This window comes from Falco peregrinus, chromosome 6 (assembly GCF_023634155.1).
Source record: "Falco peregrinus isolate bFalPer1 chromosome 6, bFalPer1.pri, whole genome shotgun sequence".
NCBI lineage: Eukaryota > Metazoa > Chordata > Aves > Falconiformes > Falconidae > Falco > Falco peregrinus.
The window spans coordinates 10,341,165-10,361,132 of record NC_073726.1 but is presented as its reverse complement, the minus strand read 5'-3'; the positions used below and the strand labels follow the sequence as shown (position 1 = coordinate 10,361,132).

The following is a 19,968-nucleotide window of genomic DNA, read 5'->3' as shown; positions in this document are numbered from 1 at the left end:
ACTGTCAAAAAAACCCCGACAAACAACCCAATTTGAAAGACTAGCCTCCTTTCAAAGGCATGTTTTACACTTCGGTTTACTAAGTGGAGAGGAAATATACCTCAGCACATCCTGTAAGTAATGATTCCAACTTTGCTTTGTACTTAAGGTCTAAAAATCAGAGAAGTACTAAACTTCAAAAGAAAGTGTACGCCAGATAAAAATCTGCAATGCTGGACTCTTCAGATGCTTTGCAGAAGGAAAGCAAATGTCTGAAAGTGTCCTGAGCTCAAATAATACAACTCGCGAGACAAAGATTTAGGTTTGTAAAAACCTTGTAAGTTAAGAGCATTCATTGACAGGCGTTAACTAGTTAGTACTGCTCCCTGAGTGTTTATTAATGAAGCCATGTTTGTTTGACCTTGAAACGTTGCTGGATTATTGCACTTGCCTGCAGCAGTAGCTGTTCCAGAGAAGCTACTGAGCAGCCATGAAACCTGCCAAGAGGACAGGGTGTCACATTCTTACTCATTGTGTTTATTCACTAGCACAATCCAACCTTCCAGAGACACGAAAACTACTGCGATCTGACAGCGGCTATTTACTGCTTTGTGAACTTGGCTAGGTGACCAAAGTTACTTTTAAAGTGCGTAATCAATATGCAGATCTATTTTAAAAGCTGTGCCACAATTAGCACTTAAAAACCACACAGTTTTACGGTAGTTGGGTCAAATTAATTTTATTATGCTCCATGATGAATTGCCACCAGTGCAACATCCTATTCACTGTACATTTCAAAAATTCACATACTAAAAATTTCAGTTCAATAAATGGAAAACTGAATGATTGAGAAGTTCTTACGGATTTCATACGTACAAGTGGCTAGCTGATATTGTCTATGCACATAGAGTGTCGAGATACAAAAGCCTCATGCTAGTTCGTTAATTGCTAAGGCTATCTGGACAGTCATTTAACCGGAATATATAAGAGAGGCCTTCATTACAATGTTTAGCAACAATGCACCAGTATCATGAAATGCTGTCTTCTGCTCACAGTGCAAGTGGCAGAATGCTGAAGCATGCAGTTATGAGTAACTTAACTGCCATTGCAGTCTTTATGCCTGAAATTTATCATGTACAAACACTACTTGAAAGTAAATATTAACCTGGACACCACGAGTGTACTTTTTGTGTGAAGAAAAAGAAATAGAAAAACCAAAAGCTTTCTTTGGCCAGTATCTACAAATCAAAGTTTTATTCAATAATGTAACTTCAGAGATCCTACAACCTGGAACAGAAGTTTGATTAATGAACTGCGATACTTAATTATTAACTATATTACAGAAATTCCAATTCTGGGAACAGCTAAACATATCTAGTAAGTAGCATGGTAGGAAAACCTCTAGGCCTCATCTGCTTAATTTTAAAATGCCCTATATGCAATATGGGAGCAGTGCCAGAAGTTATATGAAAGCCATACAAATATTTTCCTTATACACGAGTTCCTAACTCCACTGCCCGTAGCTACCCCCGGCTGCACTTGCACTTGATCCGATGCTCAAGCCATTACAGCAGCAAAGCTAGCAGGAAGCGTTTATAGCAGCAGGGGGCAACGCAAAAGTTACCGCAAGAGAGTGAGACCACTTGGAAGTTTTTTTCCCCTCAAGTTATGTGCTTAAATTACTCTTGGAAGGAAGTTAGCATCCTCTGAATAATTTAACTACCTTACGTCTCCCACTACTTCTCAGCAACTTTCCTTTCTTCTCATATGACTAAATTAATTCGCTAAAGACTAGTTTATAACTGGGTTAGAAATCCAAGCCGTATCATGCAGGTCCAGCCTGTCAAGATCAGGTCAACACTGGGTTTCAGTCAATACAATTCTGATAACTTAAATTTAGTTTGATACCTTGACTACAGTCAAAAGACCCAGGACACTAGGCATTAACTACGCTCCAAATATGACTGACTTAACTAAACATTCCATGTCAGATAATGTGGTTTTTAAAAAGATTTACTACCTGAAAATTACAGTAAGTACAGTAATTAATGCTGCAGATATTAAATACCCACGTAGCATAGATTAGTATTTTGTAATAGGCAGATATGCCTATATTTACTGCACTACAAAGTACAACTTACATAAACGTGCAAGCTGTGAAATGAGAATCCCGTTTTCTGTCCACTTACTCAAATACTATTCTTGTGAACTGGGCTCCTGATCTTCATCACAACCCTTGACCTTAAAGCCAACATATGAAGACAGAATATTGCCATAAAGTTCAGTACTTATTCAAAGTGTATATTCTGAGTTAACGTCTTTCCAACTTTATGGATGTAGGATTGGTGTTTCAGCATTTGTTGTGTACCATAACGCAAAGACTGCAAAGTAATACCACTTATGTTTACTTTATTAGTACACCAATGTCCTACAAATGTTAAAAAGTAATTAAACATTATTGAAGCAAGCATTAAACGCAGCCCTTCAGCCTGAAAACCGCATGAAATTGATTTTCAAAATAAATCAAACTGTAGCAATTGCCAGCCTCCAGTACAGCCCCCAAGTAATTCACACTTCTTCCTTCTGAAAGTAAGAGCTGGGGAAAAAAAAAAAAAGAAAAAAGAAAAAAAGAAAAGACTGAACTCGTCTGCATCAAAGATGTCTTTATCACTATTACAGTGTAAAGCCACCCTGTTGAACTTCACATAGAGAGCTCCCTAATTGAAAGGTGTAATTACTACTGCTGTTCAATAGCAGTCAGTATTGCTACAGTTAGAGCAAGGTAATCTTCACAACTAGCTGTGCATTTCTGCAGTGATTTTGTTTTACGTAAAGCATACTGCTAAGACTTGAACTGCAATGTTGTGATGTATTTGAAACCATGCAAGAGTATAAACCAGCCTCAACATTCATGTAGCATTGCATTTGAAATGAAGGGGCTAAATAAACTAAGAGCTGCATCACTTAAAGAACATAGTGCTATACTAGGTTTTAATAAGAAAATTTAGATACAGAAAAAGTAGGGTATGAAAATAGTGTTTTCCTTCTTGCATTATAACTAAATTACATTAAGGTTTTTGTCAGTCTCACATATTACATTTAAACTCCCTTATTGATGGAATGGAAAGTATTCACATGTACATGATCATCCAGGTGTAAACTTGCACACATTAACAGGGAGTAGCTTTGCAGAGGATTATGACAAACCTTTACAGATTAAATGAGGTATTGCACAGATTAATAAAAAAGCAAAAGGCAACAAAAATATACAGCAAATTGGTAGAACATTTACATGATAATTTTACAGAATCCATAGACAGAAAGTAGTGTTTAGTATATCATTCACCTTAAAAAATATATATATAATAATATATGATCAATCATCCCATTCGTCATCATCCTCAAAGTCTTCTTCATCATCTTCATCCTCATCTTCATCTGTAAGACAAAAAAAGCAAGTCACTTGCATGCACCAAATTAACATGAAGAAAGTGTTATTGATCACTCCCACAACTTTCTGAAAACAGAACAATCAGTTCAAGGAGGTCACTACAACACATTTGGTAATGCTCTATTTTAAGATAGCTAGACATGGCAGATGTGGACAGATACCGGCTGAAAGCTAAATCTAATTTGTTTCCTTTCTCACTCCTTTCCTCTGGTAGGAAAAAATCTATCTTGTCTTCTGCTATGAGGAAAAAAACCCCAGAAGTTCCCATTTAACATTTACTACTTATTACTCCTTCTTAAAGAATGTGAGAGGGGCCAGCTTGTTCCAGATTGGGTTTAAAACTTCAAGGACAGACTAGTTTCTGAAACTTAAGAACTGCTTCCCCAGCTTTACTGCATACTGGGATTTCTGTTTACTGTACAAGCAGATAAAAAAAAAAAATCTGTGAGCTGAAGATTATTGTGGTTACTGGAATATTCTAAGCTGCGTAATGCATGTCAACTTCAACATCAATGTTTGTCGTTAAGTTTACTCATTCCACTTTTTGCATGTATCATAATTTAAAAACTGTAGCCTGTTAAAATTAAACTACTTATTTGTTAGGAAAGCACATTTTCTTCCCTAGGAAAATGTTGTATTTAGCACCCTTCTGCTATTTAGTTTATGTAAAGTACCAAAACCGGAGATTACTATACCAGGCAGCAAATCAACAAACTATATTGCACTTAGTCAAATGGTCTGCAGACTGCAGGTGCAGCGTTGGTGTCAAGGCAAGCTCTGAAACAAAGCCTTAACAGAAGGGGTGTAACCAAAGAGCTGCACTGCAGTTACTGAACTGCAGTTATTACAATGCTGGTATTTGAGAAATGCAAATCTTCTTGCAGTCTTATTTCTTCCAAGCACTGAAGTGCAAAAAGTTGATTCAGTACTAGTATGGGACTAGTCAAGTAACACTAGTTATCTGATTATCATCCAGCAGGTGGCACCCAAAGCACACTGGAAGCCAGTTTTAAGAGGCTGAATCTTTGGCTTCTAGAAACAGAAAGCATTAAAAACCTTCCTTCCACAATATTTTGACAACTTATTTCATTTTTATCCACTAGATAGTCTGAGAAGTCACTTTAAAAACAAAACCAAAAAAACAAAGCACCAAAAAGCCACAAAACTTTCTAAGGCTATTAACCTTGATTCATAATTTTTAATTCTGTATTACTGCAAACTACACCAGTAATTCAAAGTAGCACGAAGTAACTATTGTAACCATTCAACCCATCACTAGAAGTCTATCTAGAACATTCTATATTGGACTATAAGCTGTAACCCATGCTTTTTTCCTGTTTGGAAAAAACATACGTTTTATGAAAACCTGACATCATGAGGTCAGAAAAATTTCAGACTCACCTGAAGAATGAATGGCTTTGCTCCTTTTCTGCATAACTTCCATTAATGCACCCACAATTCCTGAGGTGGGCGCAGGTGTAGGTGGTGCACTCTCTTGACCATCAGATACCTTGGAATAAGGATACATTTGAAAGATGCAATTAGCAAAATGGAACCTGTGCATTTCAACACAAGCTTCCTTATAAGATTAACAAGTTTATTTTCAGCCAGAAGGAACTGTGAATCTGTAGTTTGTTTCTTTAACTCAAGCTAAGTTTTTATTTATGAAAAAAGTCCAGCTTTTCTCTTTTGCCATATAACACAACTGTAGTTACTTCATACTCATGATTAAATATTTCAGCTATGACATGAAGTGGGTGCTCAGCTAGATTGAAAGCTTCTTAATACGGTTGTACAGGCATGACTTGTGTGGCTGAATAATCATTATTTATTTTATCCTTGTTATATACCACAAAATACTTTTTCTTGTTTGCATTTGTTAACCAGCTCTGCTTTGGGCTGATAATCCCTTCTGAAAGTAGTAGACTTTGATACTGCATACCTGTAATGGCAAATAAATATTAACATGCCCTTACGCTTTTTACACTGCCTCAAGTGCAGGAGAGCAAGAAGAAAAAAAAAAAAGAAAGAAAAAGAAAAAAGGTACCTACAGGCAAAATTCAGGCAAAATTTAAGATATTCAGTGACATCAAGAAAAATATAATAGCCTGAACTGCAGCAGGAACAGCAGAGGCACCACTCACAGGCTGCACTTTTTCAGACACAGCCACAGCAACCTTCTTACAAGCCTCAACATTTGCAGAGCACAGGCCCATTTTAAGATGGGGGGCCAGAAGAAATTTAGTATTGTCCTGGTTTCAGCAAACTGTGACAAGTGTTTGCCTTCCACTACCATTACTGCTGAACTCATCCCCTGCAGCTGTTTAGATGATTTTACTGAAGTATTCAAGAGACCAGCAATTTTTCATAGTTCTTGCAAAAGTTTTTTAGAGCCATGATACTGTGGTATTGCCACAGTAGGATTTATTCTTTAAGTTCTACTGGTAAGTGAGAAATTCGTTTGAAACAAGGATGACTTTATGCACCAATACTCATCTACAGCAAGTATATGTTCTAAGCATTTTCTCAGTACTACTGTTTAACACATCACTTCAAAATCTCCAGAAGTTATGAACCAGCCCAAAATAGAGCCACAATTTACTGTTCACGCTGCCATGATGCAGCCATTTGCAAGTCCCTAGAGGCCCTAGATGAGAAAGAGCTTTTTACTCACGGATTTCAGCTGTATACCCTGTCGTATCTGGTCTAACAGTGCATCTCTTCCTGAGCAGGATACCGGTCGACTGTTCTGTTCGACCTTCTTTAACTGAGCTCCTTCTCTGATTTGATCCAAGAGTGCTGCTTTGTTTCCTACAGGAACTGGAAGCTGGTGATCAACCTCTGAAGGAAGGCCTGGTGGTGGAGGAGGACCAGGAGGGGGTGGAGGAGGAGGAGGGGGTGGAGGAACAGACGACCCACTTGCCGGTGGTGGTGGCGGAGGAGGAGGGCCGGAAGGTGCAGATGATGAATGCACTGGTGGTGGAGGAGGATACATCCTGTTTGGAGGAGGTGGGGGCACTGATGCACCAGGTCTAGATGGGGGTGGGGGTGGAGGTGCTGCTGTGGGAGCTCTAGAAGGAGGTGGAGGTGGTGCCCCTCGGCCCCTAGCAGGGGGAGGAGGAGGGCCTGAGCTATGGGGAGGGGGTGGTGGAGGTGGAGGGGGTCCTCCTCTGCACGGTGGTGGTGGCGGTGGAGCTGAAATGAAACAAAACAATCTACAATTATAGGCTACTCAATACCCGTAACTCTTGCAGACATTAGCAGAGAAAGAAAAATGTTTTGCTTTCCCTTTTGCAAGGATCTCTGTGCCAGTGCAAATTTCACCAATTCTGGATTATGCTTATATGAATTGCAAACCAAGCTGAATATAGCCCCTATGTCTGTTGTGTATTTTGTAAAATAATCAACACTGTGGGAAGCAACTGCAATGCATAAAAAAGACTAATTGAAGTTGCAAAACAAGCTTGGTCATTGATCTTGGTTTGGTCCTATGGCAGTAATTTTCTTCATAATCCAAGTGTATCTTAAGCCAGTGTTTCAATTTCTCACGACAAAATGCAGAAGAAAAAAATATTAAAAGAATCCTCTAAAATTCTAGGACACAAAGCAAGAGAAAGAAGTTTTATTAAATACACTTAGAGTGAAATATAACATTTCCACTTTATAATCTATCCATTATTTTATTAAGGAATTACAGAGACTATTTTTTGAAGTAACATCTAGCAATGAAGAAAAAACTACTAATGCATTACGACACAGTGTAAATTGACTCAGTCCCTTTCACTGAAAATCAGTCCCAACAACATCTTTATGGCAGCAACTGTAGAAAGGAAACAACGGCAGGGCTACCTCAGTGCACAGGATCACTTCTATATTAAGTAGCCTTGAAATGTACTTGCTCTGCTAATGGCATTTTAAATAGCACCATTTAATTTCCTCTTCCATGAAGCATCTAATGGCTTATGGTACTTTAGGGCGAGTGGTTGTTGCACACAGGTACTTAATAATCCAGGTGCTGTCATACAACTAAGAAAATTCACATTTTATTTCATGTGCTTTGATAACAAAAAGGGTATTACACTCAAGAAGGTATTTCTTTAGCTCTTCTATTATCTCCTTCCTCTTACATGCTGAGAAAGCAGGCTACCTGCACTGGTATAGGGAGGGACATCCCTAAAAAAAAAAAAAAAAAAGGGATTTTGAGGAAGTAGGAGACGCGAGTGCCTTGGTGCCTCCTTCCCTGCTTATCTTAGAGAAACATACCCCTCCTAAAATTACATGTTATGTTCTTAAGTTCCACGAACTGCTCTGTTTTTTTCCATACCTCCAAAATAACAGTATGGGGAGAATCTCCTCTCAAACTTTATATATTTTCTAAGAGACATACTGCCAACATTCTTGATTTTTAAAAAAATCCTACCACTTTTTGGCCGACAGAACTGTAGTTTCCTTCTCGGCCATCGGAGGCTAATATTTTCAAATATAACTTACTCTGTGAGCACTACAGTTAGTTTTTCTGTATTACTGAAAAGATACACAACATTGTCATGCTCCAGAGTCTGTAGTGTCTGTAGATTTTGAACACAGCTCTGCGGGGGAAGTGGTTTATTTTCGTAATATCTAGAGAGGTATGTCATATCCAATCTGTGGAAATAGAGTTTGGGAGTTTTTATAAGGCTTGTCTGCACTAAACTGAAGTGAGCAAGGAAGAGCATGGAGGGACCACCGCTACCTCATCCTTTCTCCCTTCCCCCTCCAAACAGACGGTACAAGCAAAGCAAGAAAATAATTTAGGTTTTTTATAAATGCACATTAGTATGAACATTAATATGAACATTGCCATTAACAAAAAACGTTTGTAAAATCTTCTATTAATGGTACTGGCAATAAAAAAACCCCAACCAACAGCACCAAAATAAGGAAAAGGGCAGAAAAAGCAGGAAAGTAACTTCTATCTGAGCAGAATAATATGTCTGCAACTCTCTAGTCAGCATCCTAGCAGGGTGAATATGTCAGCACAGAAATTCTTGCAATAAACACAGAAAAACATGTTTTGGTTGAGAAAGAACACTTCAAACAGCAGTCAAGCCTACACATCAGATAACAGAATTGTGGATAAACCCACTGAAGTACTGGAGTATTTTATCTACCTCTATCAAAAAGCACAGAGGTAGATTATTATCATGCATGTTAAATATGAGGCAGCTTTTCTTTCAATTGCATACATGCAAGTGGCCATAACATGAAGTTATCACATTTCTAATAGAAAAATAGGCGTTTTTAAAGTGTTTTAAATCTTCTCAATCTAGTTTTATGGTCAGCAGTCTGGAATCAACAACTCTGGAAACATTTAAACAGAGTTAAGATTATAAAGAAACCGACAGATTTCTTACTGAGAAAAAAAAAATCACAACTGAATTTTTGATTGGAATTTAACTAAGAAGTTTGACTATAACTTGTAGTATTGCTGTCAAAGATGTGAACTAAAGATGGCATTTCTCATCTAGGAAAGAAATCACACAGCAACACGAATACTTTGAAGCATATGCTTAGATGGCAGCTCAAATACATACCATTCCACCGTGGGGGACCTAAGGAATAAATGTGACAAGTCATTGTTCCCTGAATCTGTATCTCTTCAGTTTATTGAACAGTTTATTCACTAGCTTCGAGCTGCAATAACGTCAATGCCATTTATACGCTACCCCTCTTGAGAAGTGTTTTACACAGATTTTTGAAAGCTGGACATTGGCAGTGTAATTTTCAGACCGACTTGCTATGTTCAGCTAGATAATACATCATCTGAGATCACATTTAAAGGTTAGACAGAAAATGGTTTATTTAAGAACTTCCTTGCAGCAGCAGCCTGCTCAAAACCAGCACTTTTTACTTTAAATTAGAAAAAAAAAAACCAAAACCTTAAAAATTCATATAAAATTTGCAGGACCCTAGCTGTTGCAAGGCTCATTACACAGGGCTGCCGGGGTGCACGGGGACCATAAATACATCAGTCAGTCACGTCCTACTACTACAACTGACAACAGCAATACGGCTTCTAGGATTTTTATTTATTTATAAGACTGAGATCATAAGTAAATATGCGACATACAGTCTCTGAAAAATCTATATCAAACATACTGCATAGCTTTGCAGTCAGACTGTTACTGGAAGTTAGTTAACTGACACAGACAAGATCCTTATTCTTTAGGGAATAAGTATTCTCATGAGTCATGCATGAACGTTTTTACATAGCGTATGGTGTACAGAAACATTATGAAATCCAGTGCAACTGCAGTGACATGAAGACCAGAGATGAGAGAAAACTGCTCATCATCAACACCTTCTACTCTAATCCTTAAGGTAAAAATGGCCCTGCTAATTTTTGTGCGGAAATAAAAAGGAATCCCACCTTGTCTGCGCAGTTCATTTTTAACAGCTTCCACACCTCCTGTTTTTTCAATGAAATCATATATGACCTTTGAAGTTTCTTTGTCTTTTAGTTGAGCCTCTGAAATTCCACACATATCAAACAGGTTTTTCAGTTCTGGGTCTAAGTTGTTCACCTGCAAGTCAGATACATTCGTTTTAAGTAGCATTTTTTACTAGATTTAAAAAAAATAAAATCAAACATACCACTTGTATTGGAAAAAACCCACAGACCATATAAGTTAAAAGGAATAGCAAAGCCAAGTACATGTGTCTAGGTTGACTTTTCAGTCAAAAAGGACTGTTCTAGGAGAGGTAAGTACCTTGCACAAAAACTTAAGTTTTGCATCTTTTCCTCTCAGTCCCAGATGCCTCCTATTCCATTCCACTCCAACATCTCTGTTTGCACCGTATTATAAAATCACAATTTATAACTTTTAGTATACAGTTAACTTTTTATTTAATGCCAATCTTCACAACTTACATTTAAAAACCTCTAAAGCTTTTAAACATTCAGTGTCTTTAATAACTTATTAAATTACTTACATCGAAACCTGTGTTTGGATCCCAACCAACATGTCCAATGTGTCTAAAAAAGCAGAAAAGTCCATTTAATCAGTATAAAAAGGACCTCTTAACTAAAATAACGGGACATCAAGATAACTGGAGATTACTGCCAGCTCCTACCTCCAGTCTCATTAAGACGCTAAGGAATTCTGACTCCTCAGTGCCCCACTTCAGACTAGTAAAGCTTCCTTTACTCCTACTTTTTGTCTTGTGTCAAAAAGGCCACGTGGAGAAGTCATTTCCCCCCTTAGTTTATGGACCGTGGCACAACATGACGGCTCCACGCCACCCTGTGGCACACGTGGATGGTGATGGAAGAACAGCACAGCGATCAAGGGAGGAGTTTAGCCTTTATATAGTAACTGTACTTCAAGCTACTGCCAAGGTCTTCAGTGTCACGCAGCTGGAAAACCTCCTCCTCATCCCTGCCATCACTATTTGTTCTCTCGTCACCCTTCTCCTATTCAACTCCTTCAAAGAGAAGTCAGGTCTGTTTTCAGTTGCTATCTTCCTAGGCTTCTAGTAGCTACTAAAGTATTATTTGATGCGATGCTGTAATCAGCTAAAAAAGTGGAAGAGTTCATGCCCCTCCAAGCTACTTCATGCAACTACTGTTGGCTATAGAAGCAGAACTATAATGTCACCAGCATTTCATGTTTTCAGCTTCTTTTTTTCCAATGGCCAGTTCTAGAGATTTAACACGGTCTTCAGGAAGTCCAACTCAGAGTTTTAAAAATACCAGGTGAGCTGTTAGTACCCAACACTGTTCAGGCAAAGCCTGTGAAATTACAAGGACTGTTTTGCTGCCCTTATACAGTGCCTAGCACAACAGACCTTGTATTCTTGCCCGATTCTGTTAGTATCAACAGCACACCTTTTCTTAATGAGAATACAGCAGCTCAATGATCAGTTTTGGTCTTGGTATTAACAACTTAGTTTGAGGAGCAAGAAGAAAAGTAAAAGATGTGGTTTAAAATTTAAAAATGTGGTAAAAAAAAAAAGATGTGGTAAAAATGTGATGCCACCAAAAAGGCAAAAAAGGAAAGCCCCCTGTTTTGCCTAAGTATTTAAATACCTTTCACTACCAAAATATGGGATGATTTATCGATTACAGAATTCTGGATGTTAAGCTACAGCTTGCTTCATATAAATTAGACATGCATTTCCTAAAAGTCTCATATCTGATTTAGTGTATTAACAGGCATATGTAAATTGACAGTCTGACAGCCAATACAATCTCACCCACCTATTGCTGCTTATATGTGCAACTCAGGATGCTCTTTTAAGAGGTTGTGAGCATACAATTCAGAGCTTAGTGCAATTCATTGATATTAAAGTTTATACGGAGTAGTGTTACCATTATTTCTCATTTATTTTTCATCCCTCAGAGTAAAATAAGCTATGTCTACACATTGACTGCAACACATCTATTTTCAGAGGTCTTTCCAATGCAAATGCATACTTACCAAGTAAGCAACTCTTATGTTACTTAAAAGAATGTATACAGCAGTACATTATATTACTGTGAAGTAGAACTTTTTTTTTCTCAGAAAATAGAAGTCCACATCTAACAGAGGCATTTAAAAAATTAACTCTTAGGTTACTTAAAAGAAAGTATACAGCAGTAAGTTATATTACTGTGAAGCAGAATTCAAAATTTTTGCTCAGAACACTAGAAGTCCACATCTGCCTAACAGAGGCATTTAAAAATTTTACCTACTGATTGCAACTGATCAGGTATAAAACCAGTGACAGTGTTGGTCTTCACCAGTATCACAGCTCAAGTTATACTACTAGCATATATGCCTAAAAATACCAAACACCAGTTCCCATATGCTCATACAAAACCAGTAATTAACATATCTTACACAGTAAGATGACACATAACTGCAGTCTACAGGAAACTTAACTAGACCTTATGCCGAACAAAACGCTTCCAATCTTCTTTTGTAAAGGTTCACCACTTAACAATTTTGTGTTACATTTAATGATACGAGAACATCTTTTTTTTTTTTTAATTTCATTAAATATTTTATCATCTTATTCTTATCTTTTCCAGGTCAGAATCTGATAGACATCATAAACAAAGTCTTGAAGTTGTTTTCCATCTATGCTATTGCACAACCCCTTCCACAAATTCTGATCAGAAGCAAGACACACTAATGCAAAACATTATTTGCGATTTTACCCACATATACTTTACTCCGTATCAGTAGAGCTACAACAGTGACCAGCTACAATTTTCTCTGTTTTACTCTTCCTTCTTTTCTGATTTTTTGGTTTCAGTGACACTAACAGATGCAGCACTTCACTGATACTCGGATCAGGAAGAACATGGCTGATGTCTGAATTGTCTAAACACAGTCTGGTTAGGGAACCATTTTCACCTTCTCTCCTTTCTGTCCACTATCCCATTCTACAGAGCACTCTCTCAAAACACTGCAGTAACATTATTTTAACTGGTAATGCCAATACTTTTAGGGAGTTTTATTCCAGCAAAGCATGTCAGTGGATGTGATGTAAAATAATGGTTCAAAAGAACAAGACATTCACTTGGTATGTAAACCTCACACTGGTTTTCTACTGCTTCACGGAAACTGATCTTTCCTGTAACTAACTCAAGCTGTATAAATTCCTGTTGCTTTAACAAAACGTAGGCTTATTTTAAAACACAGAAGATTAAAATATTAAAGTATAGTTCAGGAAAACAAATTCATTCAGAAAAGTGACCAAAACAAAGTTTCATGAAACTGAAGCTTACGATGATACATTATAACTATTCCAAAGGATTAAAGATACTCAAGAAACAATTTTAGAAAAAACCCAACCCATTCCAAAGAAGTGTATACATGCATGCTGTACTTCCATGACAAAATACAGGTACTAACCCACATACTGGAATAAGTTTGTGAACAGGCAGCCAGAGATTAAAATATGGTTATGTCATTTCTGCTTTTATGCCAAGTCTGGACCCGCACGTGTATTTTGCATGACAAAGCACAGCTAAGCAGGCACAGCTGTAAGAATAACAATGAGTTGACCACTGCAGCTGAATATGAGTCTGCACTGGGCTGACTACTTCAATAAGGTTATCTCTGTGCAGCTAAATGGTTTTCTAAGCTGTTTTAGGATAGGAAGTTATTTTTTGTTTACAGTTGCAGTAAACTCCTCACCGGTGCATAAACCACCGTGATTTTAAACCCCACAGCATTCCAGCTTGCATTCACTGCAGTTCAGGTTACAAGCAACATTCACACATTCAAGTCTTGAACATCTGCAAGTGTAATTGACAGCAAAATACCACACCCACCCACCAAAACCCAAACTCAAAAAAAGTCCTTACTGGAAATTAGATGGTGTTCCAATATCTGCCTTTGTCAATCTTCTCTTTTTAGTTTTTCCTTTCTTCTTTTCTTTGGTATATGAAATATTGTTAACTTGTGGAGTATAAAATCTGTTAGTTGTAATTTCTGGGTTTTTGATATCAACAGTTGCCATTGGTAGATTTGGGCCTGTGAAGGTAAAGTACAGGATTTTTACTACTATGTTTCAACAAAGTCATATTTAACCTACAAACCATTTTTTTTTCCCCAGCGGTATAATACTTGTACTGTAACCATAGCTCTACACGCCACATGCATCTGGCTGGGTTCTGTATATGTCAGACTGAAGTATTTGCTGAAGAAAAAAACCCACCTTGCTAGAGCAAAGAAATGTCTGAAAACTTTTCTAAACTAGAATTTTTTTAAATTTTTTTTTTTTTTTTTTTTTTTCAAATTTGGCAAAGAAAGTGATTTTAAACTAAAGATTTTCCTGTGTAAAGACCACATGGAATAAGACACATAAAGATACAGCTTAGGTACAATCCCAGACAAGGTCAAAGAAGTGACTGCGACAAACAGTAACACCCAGGGCACCGTGACCTTGGCAGCACAGTAAACTCAAAGGAGAGGGAACCTTTGCTTAACAAGCCCCACGTGGGAATGCTTTCTGCCATCACACACAGAACCTGAACATCACAAGATTTTCAAAAGGCCGCTCTGGATACACTTGTCTTCAAAAAGAGCATAGTACCTACGGAACCATTCAAGATTTCTTACGTCTTAACTCTTTGACAGGTTTGCAAAATAATTGTAGTTTCAGATAAGAAACAGAGCTTGAAGAGTAGTGACTGTAAAAATGGCACCAGAAATACATATTAAACACTCAAATTATGTATTATATTCTCAAACCTCATTCTTCATTATACAACTCTGAATTATTACTACAGTTATTTAAAATACTCCTGCCAATTTTAGCATTTAATTATTATGTTACTTGTGTAATACTAGCAAATAAACATACTTGGCATGTTTTCCACTCAGGTTTTTCAGCTTTGACAGAAGACAACTCTTGACATAACCAAGTGATAGTAGCATGTAAAAACTAAGAGGCAGTTTATGCATTTTTCATATATATCTATATCTCTGTATGTATGTACACACACATGCATATTTTCAAAGAAACCTGCAAAAACGGTAAGTAATTTCAGTTTTGGAAGAATGAAATAAAACAGTCGATTTAAGACCAGTTTGGCCAGAAATAATTTGAAAACATCCTCTACTTGCCTGTGAGTTACTACCCAATGGTTAGCAAATCAATTAAAATAAGACACATCCAATCTTAACTGGGTGGATGATAAAAAATTCTAATTAGACTGAAAAATCTGAACCTTATTTTGACACTTTCTTCCCATAACTGCATTTTTTATGGCTAATTTAAAGTTCTCTAAGCATTCTGAAAGGACCAACAAGCCTTAGGTTTCTGCCAAAGTCCAACTCGGAAAGAAGCAGCAGACAACACAACGGGTAACATAGCTGACATTTACAGTTTAATGTGTCATGCGAAGCACCTAGTACTAGCCAGAACAAGAAACAAGAACAGAAACATGACAGAGGACTAGACAAAACTCATCTAAAATATATGACAACTCCTACGTTTCTGTAGAAGTCTTGAAAGACAAGATCTGAAACTGCACTGAAACTGCAGGAAGAAGTTCTGAAGTGTTTTCTGCTAAGCAGAAATGCTTTGATCTAGAAGTGTTATTGTCTACACAACTGTGCTTTGAGAATATCAAAGCACAAGTCGACCACACATGACTATGTGAAACAATTTGCATTGATAAAGTTCCACTTAGATTTGGCAATAAATTCATTGCTGATCATTAATCACCACATATTATCAACCCAAAACTTAACCAGTGGAGTTAAGTAAAATCTTCAGTATGAATTGAAAATCAATCTTAATTTCATTAGACATAAAACATAAACTGTAGGAGTTCATGTTCACTTTAATCACCTATATATTTCCTCTGTTGTCTCTATTTTCACCTATTATATTGATATTTGTAGTTTCAAGAGCTGTCCTGACATTCACAAAGAAACACACACCTTTGCAATGCTAGGAAGTTTGTGATAGCCTTCTCACAATTTTTAAGTCTTTGAAACGGCACCTTTTTGCATGTAAAATCTTGAACTAACCATACATGGGTTTAACCATGTAAAGCAGCAGCCATTTGCAAATTGACATTTTATTCAGCTAGCTCAAGTTAAGAAACAATAACCTGATTCCTTGGTAATAATAATATTCATGTAAGAGATCACAGTAAACTCTTAAAGATGAAAATTTTTCTTACCATCAGGTTTAGACCTTTGAAGTCCACGAGGGATGAAAGAACCATGGATAGAATTGTATTCTTCTAGAACTGCCATATTTATATCCAGTAAAATTTTTCCCATCATAAAACAAGCACCTTCCCCATCAGGTGTAGACAGCTCAATAAATGAAGATGAGAGAGGCATATAGAGCTCATCCTTAGGAAGTACCTGACAGTACAGTGGCCTTAAGCATCCACTGTTATCAATATCTGTGACATCTTCAGAAGGGGCTCCAGAAAACGTAGTACAGAACATTTTGAAATGTTAATTCTACAAAATTATCTGTATTTCATTTAGAACCTCTCTAGGCATCTGTCCCAGGCAACAGACAGCCCCACAATTAATGCAATGTTACAGTTAACAGCTGAAACAAAATTCTGCCACATGGTTCTTAAAGATTCCCTCACAGCCTAATTCTCTGACAAATCCTTGTTTTATCCAGAACTTTGCTAAGCAGTCAGTTCAACCACGATAACTCTTTTTTATTGCATAAAGAGACCTAGCTATTACAAATGAGTAGAACATAAATCCCAGGAAATTACAGACTAATACATTTTACATAACTGTTAATGCCAATTTGATTTTAATCCTGCAATTCTACCAAAAAAAAAAAAATCTTAAATCCGTACCATTGAAAACCTCACATGAAAAGACAGAGTGCTTTTTCCATGCAGTGTCAATGTATGCAGAAAATCCAGACAAACAAGCCCCACTAAAATAAAATTCCCTGCAGTATTTCAAGCATGGATCATGCGAGTCCAGAAATGTGATTGTTCTTGTTTTTCAGTTATAAAGGTAATTATACATTGATACCCGGTACAAAAAAGCAAGTGTGCCTTTTTCTTTTTACCCCAAATACAATTTCACTGCATATAGAGAGTAAAACAAGAACTAGCTGATCCTACAACAGTTTGTTTTTCCCAGTTACATGCTGATAGTATTTATGTGCTCTAGTCTGAATTCCAAATACTGAAACGCAGAGACTGTATAAAGTATAACCACCTGAGGCTATAACCTGTATCAACCATGTCTCACCTGTGACTACAGAGGCCACGACCACACTTAACTCTTTGCCAGCAGAGCAGCCAGGCATTAGAGAATTTGACAGAACCAAAAAAGGAAAACTGACACGTTGTGAAAGAGTATGTGGATGTCTCAGGGAAACAGTTTACTGAAGAGCAGAGATGCTCAGAGCTTTGACTAATGATTATGAACCTGAAATATTGGGAATAAACCTATGTCTTCCACAGACTATTCAGGATAAAGGCATAGGACCAGTGACTGCAAGTTTAGTAGGTGAGTATTCCTCAAAAAAGTGTTGCCTGAGGTCTTACAGGATGAATTACGGAGACTATTTATAAGCACAAAAGTTTTTACAGGCTTACTTTTCTTAAATCTTATTCCAATCACAGATGGCAAACTAGACAAATTATTCGTGTAACTGTTGTTAACACTAACAGTAAAGACAAAGGCTAAATTTTTTGTGGTAGGTGGCACTACCCAGTCACCACTACCGTTTTAATTCCCACCAGCTCTGCAGACATTGCTATCAGGGATGTGCTGTTTAAGTGAGCAGAAGCAAATACCACGCAGGAGGCAGAACAGTCAGAACCTTCTGAAAGCTCAGAAAAGCTGGTAAGGTGATCAGGGATGGCATTACTATGACTGTTTTAAAACTAAACAACCCAGTCCCAGTTGAAGGAATCAATACTAAAGATGTCTGGTTTAAACTGATGAGTGCCTGAACTTCCTCAAAACTTAATGTTTATGAAAAAGACAAGAGTAAGTTTTTGAGAAGTATTCCACGTATGGGAGACTTCATTTGGATATAAAAGATACCAGTAGCTCTCATAATTCAGGATTAGTTAAGGGTTACCTATTTTGGTGGCTTACCAAGAGGCTTGGATGTCTTGGTTAGTATTTAAAACTACCACCTCAGGCCATAAGGGGACCTCAGACAATCAGTTGACTATTCCCTTGCTCAAGCAGCAAACTAACAGATACATCGATACGAACTTTGATCTGGATCACCCACGCAAGTATCCAGGAAAAATCACTTTTTACTATCACTGTGAATTCAGAACGACAAGGATTCCAAACTTGATATTCACTGATGTGCATTTTCCATTTGATCTTAGAATAGAAGGTAAAAAACTAATTTTTATTGAACTGATACATATTTGTGACTCCTTCCATCAATTTAATAAACTCTCCTTCGAAACCTGTCTCTTCATGCCAGTATTCCTGAGAGGCAGATTCAAATAATCCTTCATGCAAAAAAAAGTTTGATATTGACAAACATGACATATGAACAAAAGGCTATGTTACACAGTTAGCCAGATACACTGAAATTAACATTTTGAGTGTTTTATGAAATCTGTCATCATTATGCCTGCCTTTATACAAATGGGCTAACTTTTATTTTCAGCACGGTTCTGTATAGTGATCCCATCCATACACACATAATCTGAAGACCAAGCAACAAATAAACGCAAGGTACAAAGTTTTCTTCTCAGTTTAAGCTGAAGGGTTTCTGTCCTATTTGCAACAAAACATTCTCCTCCAAAAACATTCTTTACAAATGCCAGCTAAGCCACAGATCTTTCAAGCTACAACTAAGCAAATACCAAAGAACAGACATAAAACAAATACACTAAGCTCCAGAGTAAGTTTACTGCTTTTGCCACCACGTGACTATCTTGAACAAGTCCAAAACACAGTTATACATAAACAGTAAGTGACAGCAGTAGGTAAAAATAAAATGCAGTGATTCATGCAAAAAACTTACCATTTGGCGGGTCTCGTCTTTTTTCTGTTGAAAAAGAAAAAGCTCTATTTATTCATAGGTATCACAGGAAAAATTAATTCTAAATTTTAGTTTCTAGTAAAGCTTTCAATATCCTTGAACTCAAGAATCTATTAATATCCTTAAAGCCTATTTGTCGTGCATTTGAGAAAAGTATTACAGAACAATAAACCCCCAGTCTTAGCACTGGTATCAAGTGAGCAAACCTAGTAGGAGCATAAGGAAATAGCTACTGAGTTGGTTTCAGCCATTTTGACCCCAATGTAAGATCAAATATTCAAAAAGCAGCTGTTTTGGTACAATGTACCAAAGCAGTATTTTTGAAGCATTATGCTGATTTCCACTGAATGAGACTGCTCCTTCATTTTTACTTGAAATATAATTAGCACTTCTTATACAGTATTGTTCTCTCACAGAACCTAAAATGTATTAGAATTATTTTTTGGTTTATGCAAAGAAAATAGGACACAGAGGGGACAGACACTTGACCTACCTTATCCAACAGGTAACTGAACAATATCGAACAGAACTGGAATCTCCTTAGTACTAATCTGATACTATTCAGAACACCAAACTGTTTCACAGATGATGAAGAATGTGGCTTGATGATTTAAATAGCTGTAAACATTTCACACCTCAGTATTCTCAGCCTAGAATAGTAAATTCTCCTTTAAAGGAGACCTCCCTCACTATTAATTCTTAACCACCACAAATAACATTTACCTATCCTGCAACCATCCTTCAAAACCCCCAGTACAGTTACACTATTTGCCTACCTACACACACACTCTTAGGAATTTTGGATTTAGCAGTACCCATATGGGCAAGCAGTTTGTCATCACACCAAACATCACGGCACGGCTCTATAAGGCTGTCCATCCCTCCCTTTCAAGTCTGGAGTATCTGAAACCCTAACAGTGACTCCTAAGAGCTTTGTAATAAAAACTTGTAACAAGAGATTTCACTTTTCAGCAAGTCCCAGAAAAAAACACTATCTTACTATATTTTTCCAGATACAAAAACATAAGGGGAAGGAAGAAGGT

At 37.1% G+C, this 19,968-nt stretch overlaps 1 protein-coding gene across 5 annotated transcripts in view; it reads right to left on the bottom strand.

Moving 5' to 3' along the window:
- WASL (WASP like actin nucleation promoting factor) overlaps nucleotides 1-19,968 on the bottom strand; it is a 58,151-nt gene that overhangs the window by 3,042 nt on the left and 35,141 nt on the right. For 2 of the 5 annotated variants that reach the window (XM_055807573.1, XM_005228764.3), the window contains exons 5-11: nucleotides 18,908-18,931; nucleotides 13,767-13,935; nucleotides 10,403-10,445; nucleotides 9,840-9,993; nucleotides 6,105-6,625; nucleotides 4,832-4,940; nucleotides 703-3,417 (exon numbers count right to left, since the gene is read on the bottom strand). In XM_055807573.1, the coding sequence (XP_055663548.1) occupies nucleotides 3,356-3,417; nucleotides 4,832-4,940; nucleotides 6,105-6,625; nucleotides 9,840-9,993; nucleotides 10,403-10,445; nucleotides 13,767-13,935; nucleotides 18,908-18,931 (1,082 nt within the window). In that variant the 3' untranslated portion in view covers nucleotides 703-3,355. Of the gene's footprint in view, nucleotides 1-702; nucleotides 3,418-4,831; nucleotides 4,941-6,104; nucleotides 6,626-9,839; nucleotides 9,994-10,402; nucleotides 10,446-13,766; nucleotides 13,936-16,097; nucleotides 18,474-18,907; nucleotides 18,932-19,968 lie in introns of those variants that run through there. The other 3 variants (XM_055807574.1, XM_055807575.1, XM_027793908.2) reach the window with 3 other exon arrangements.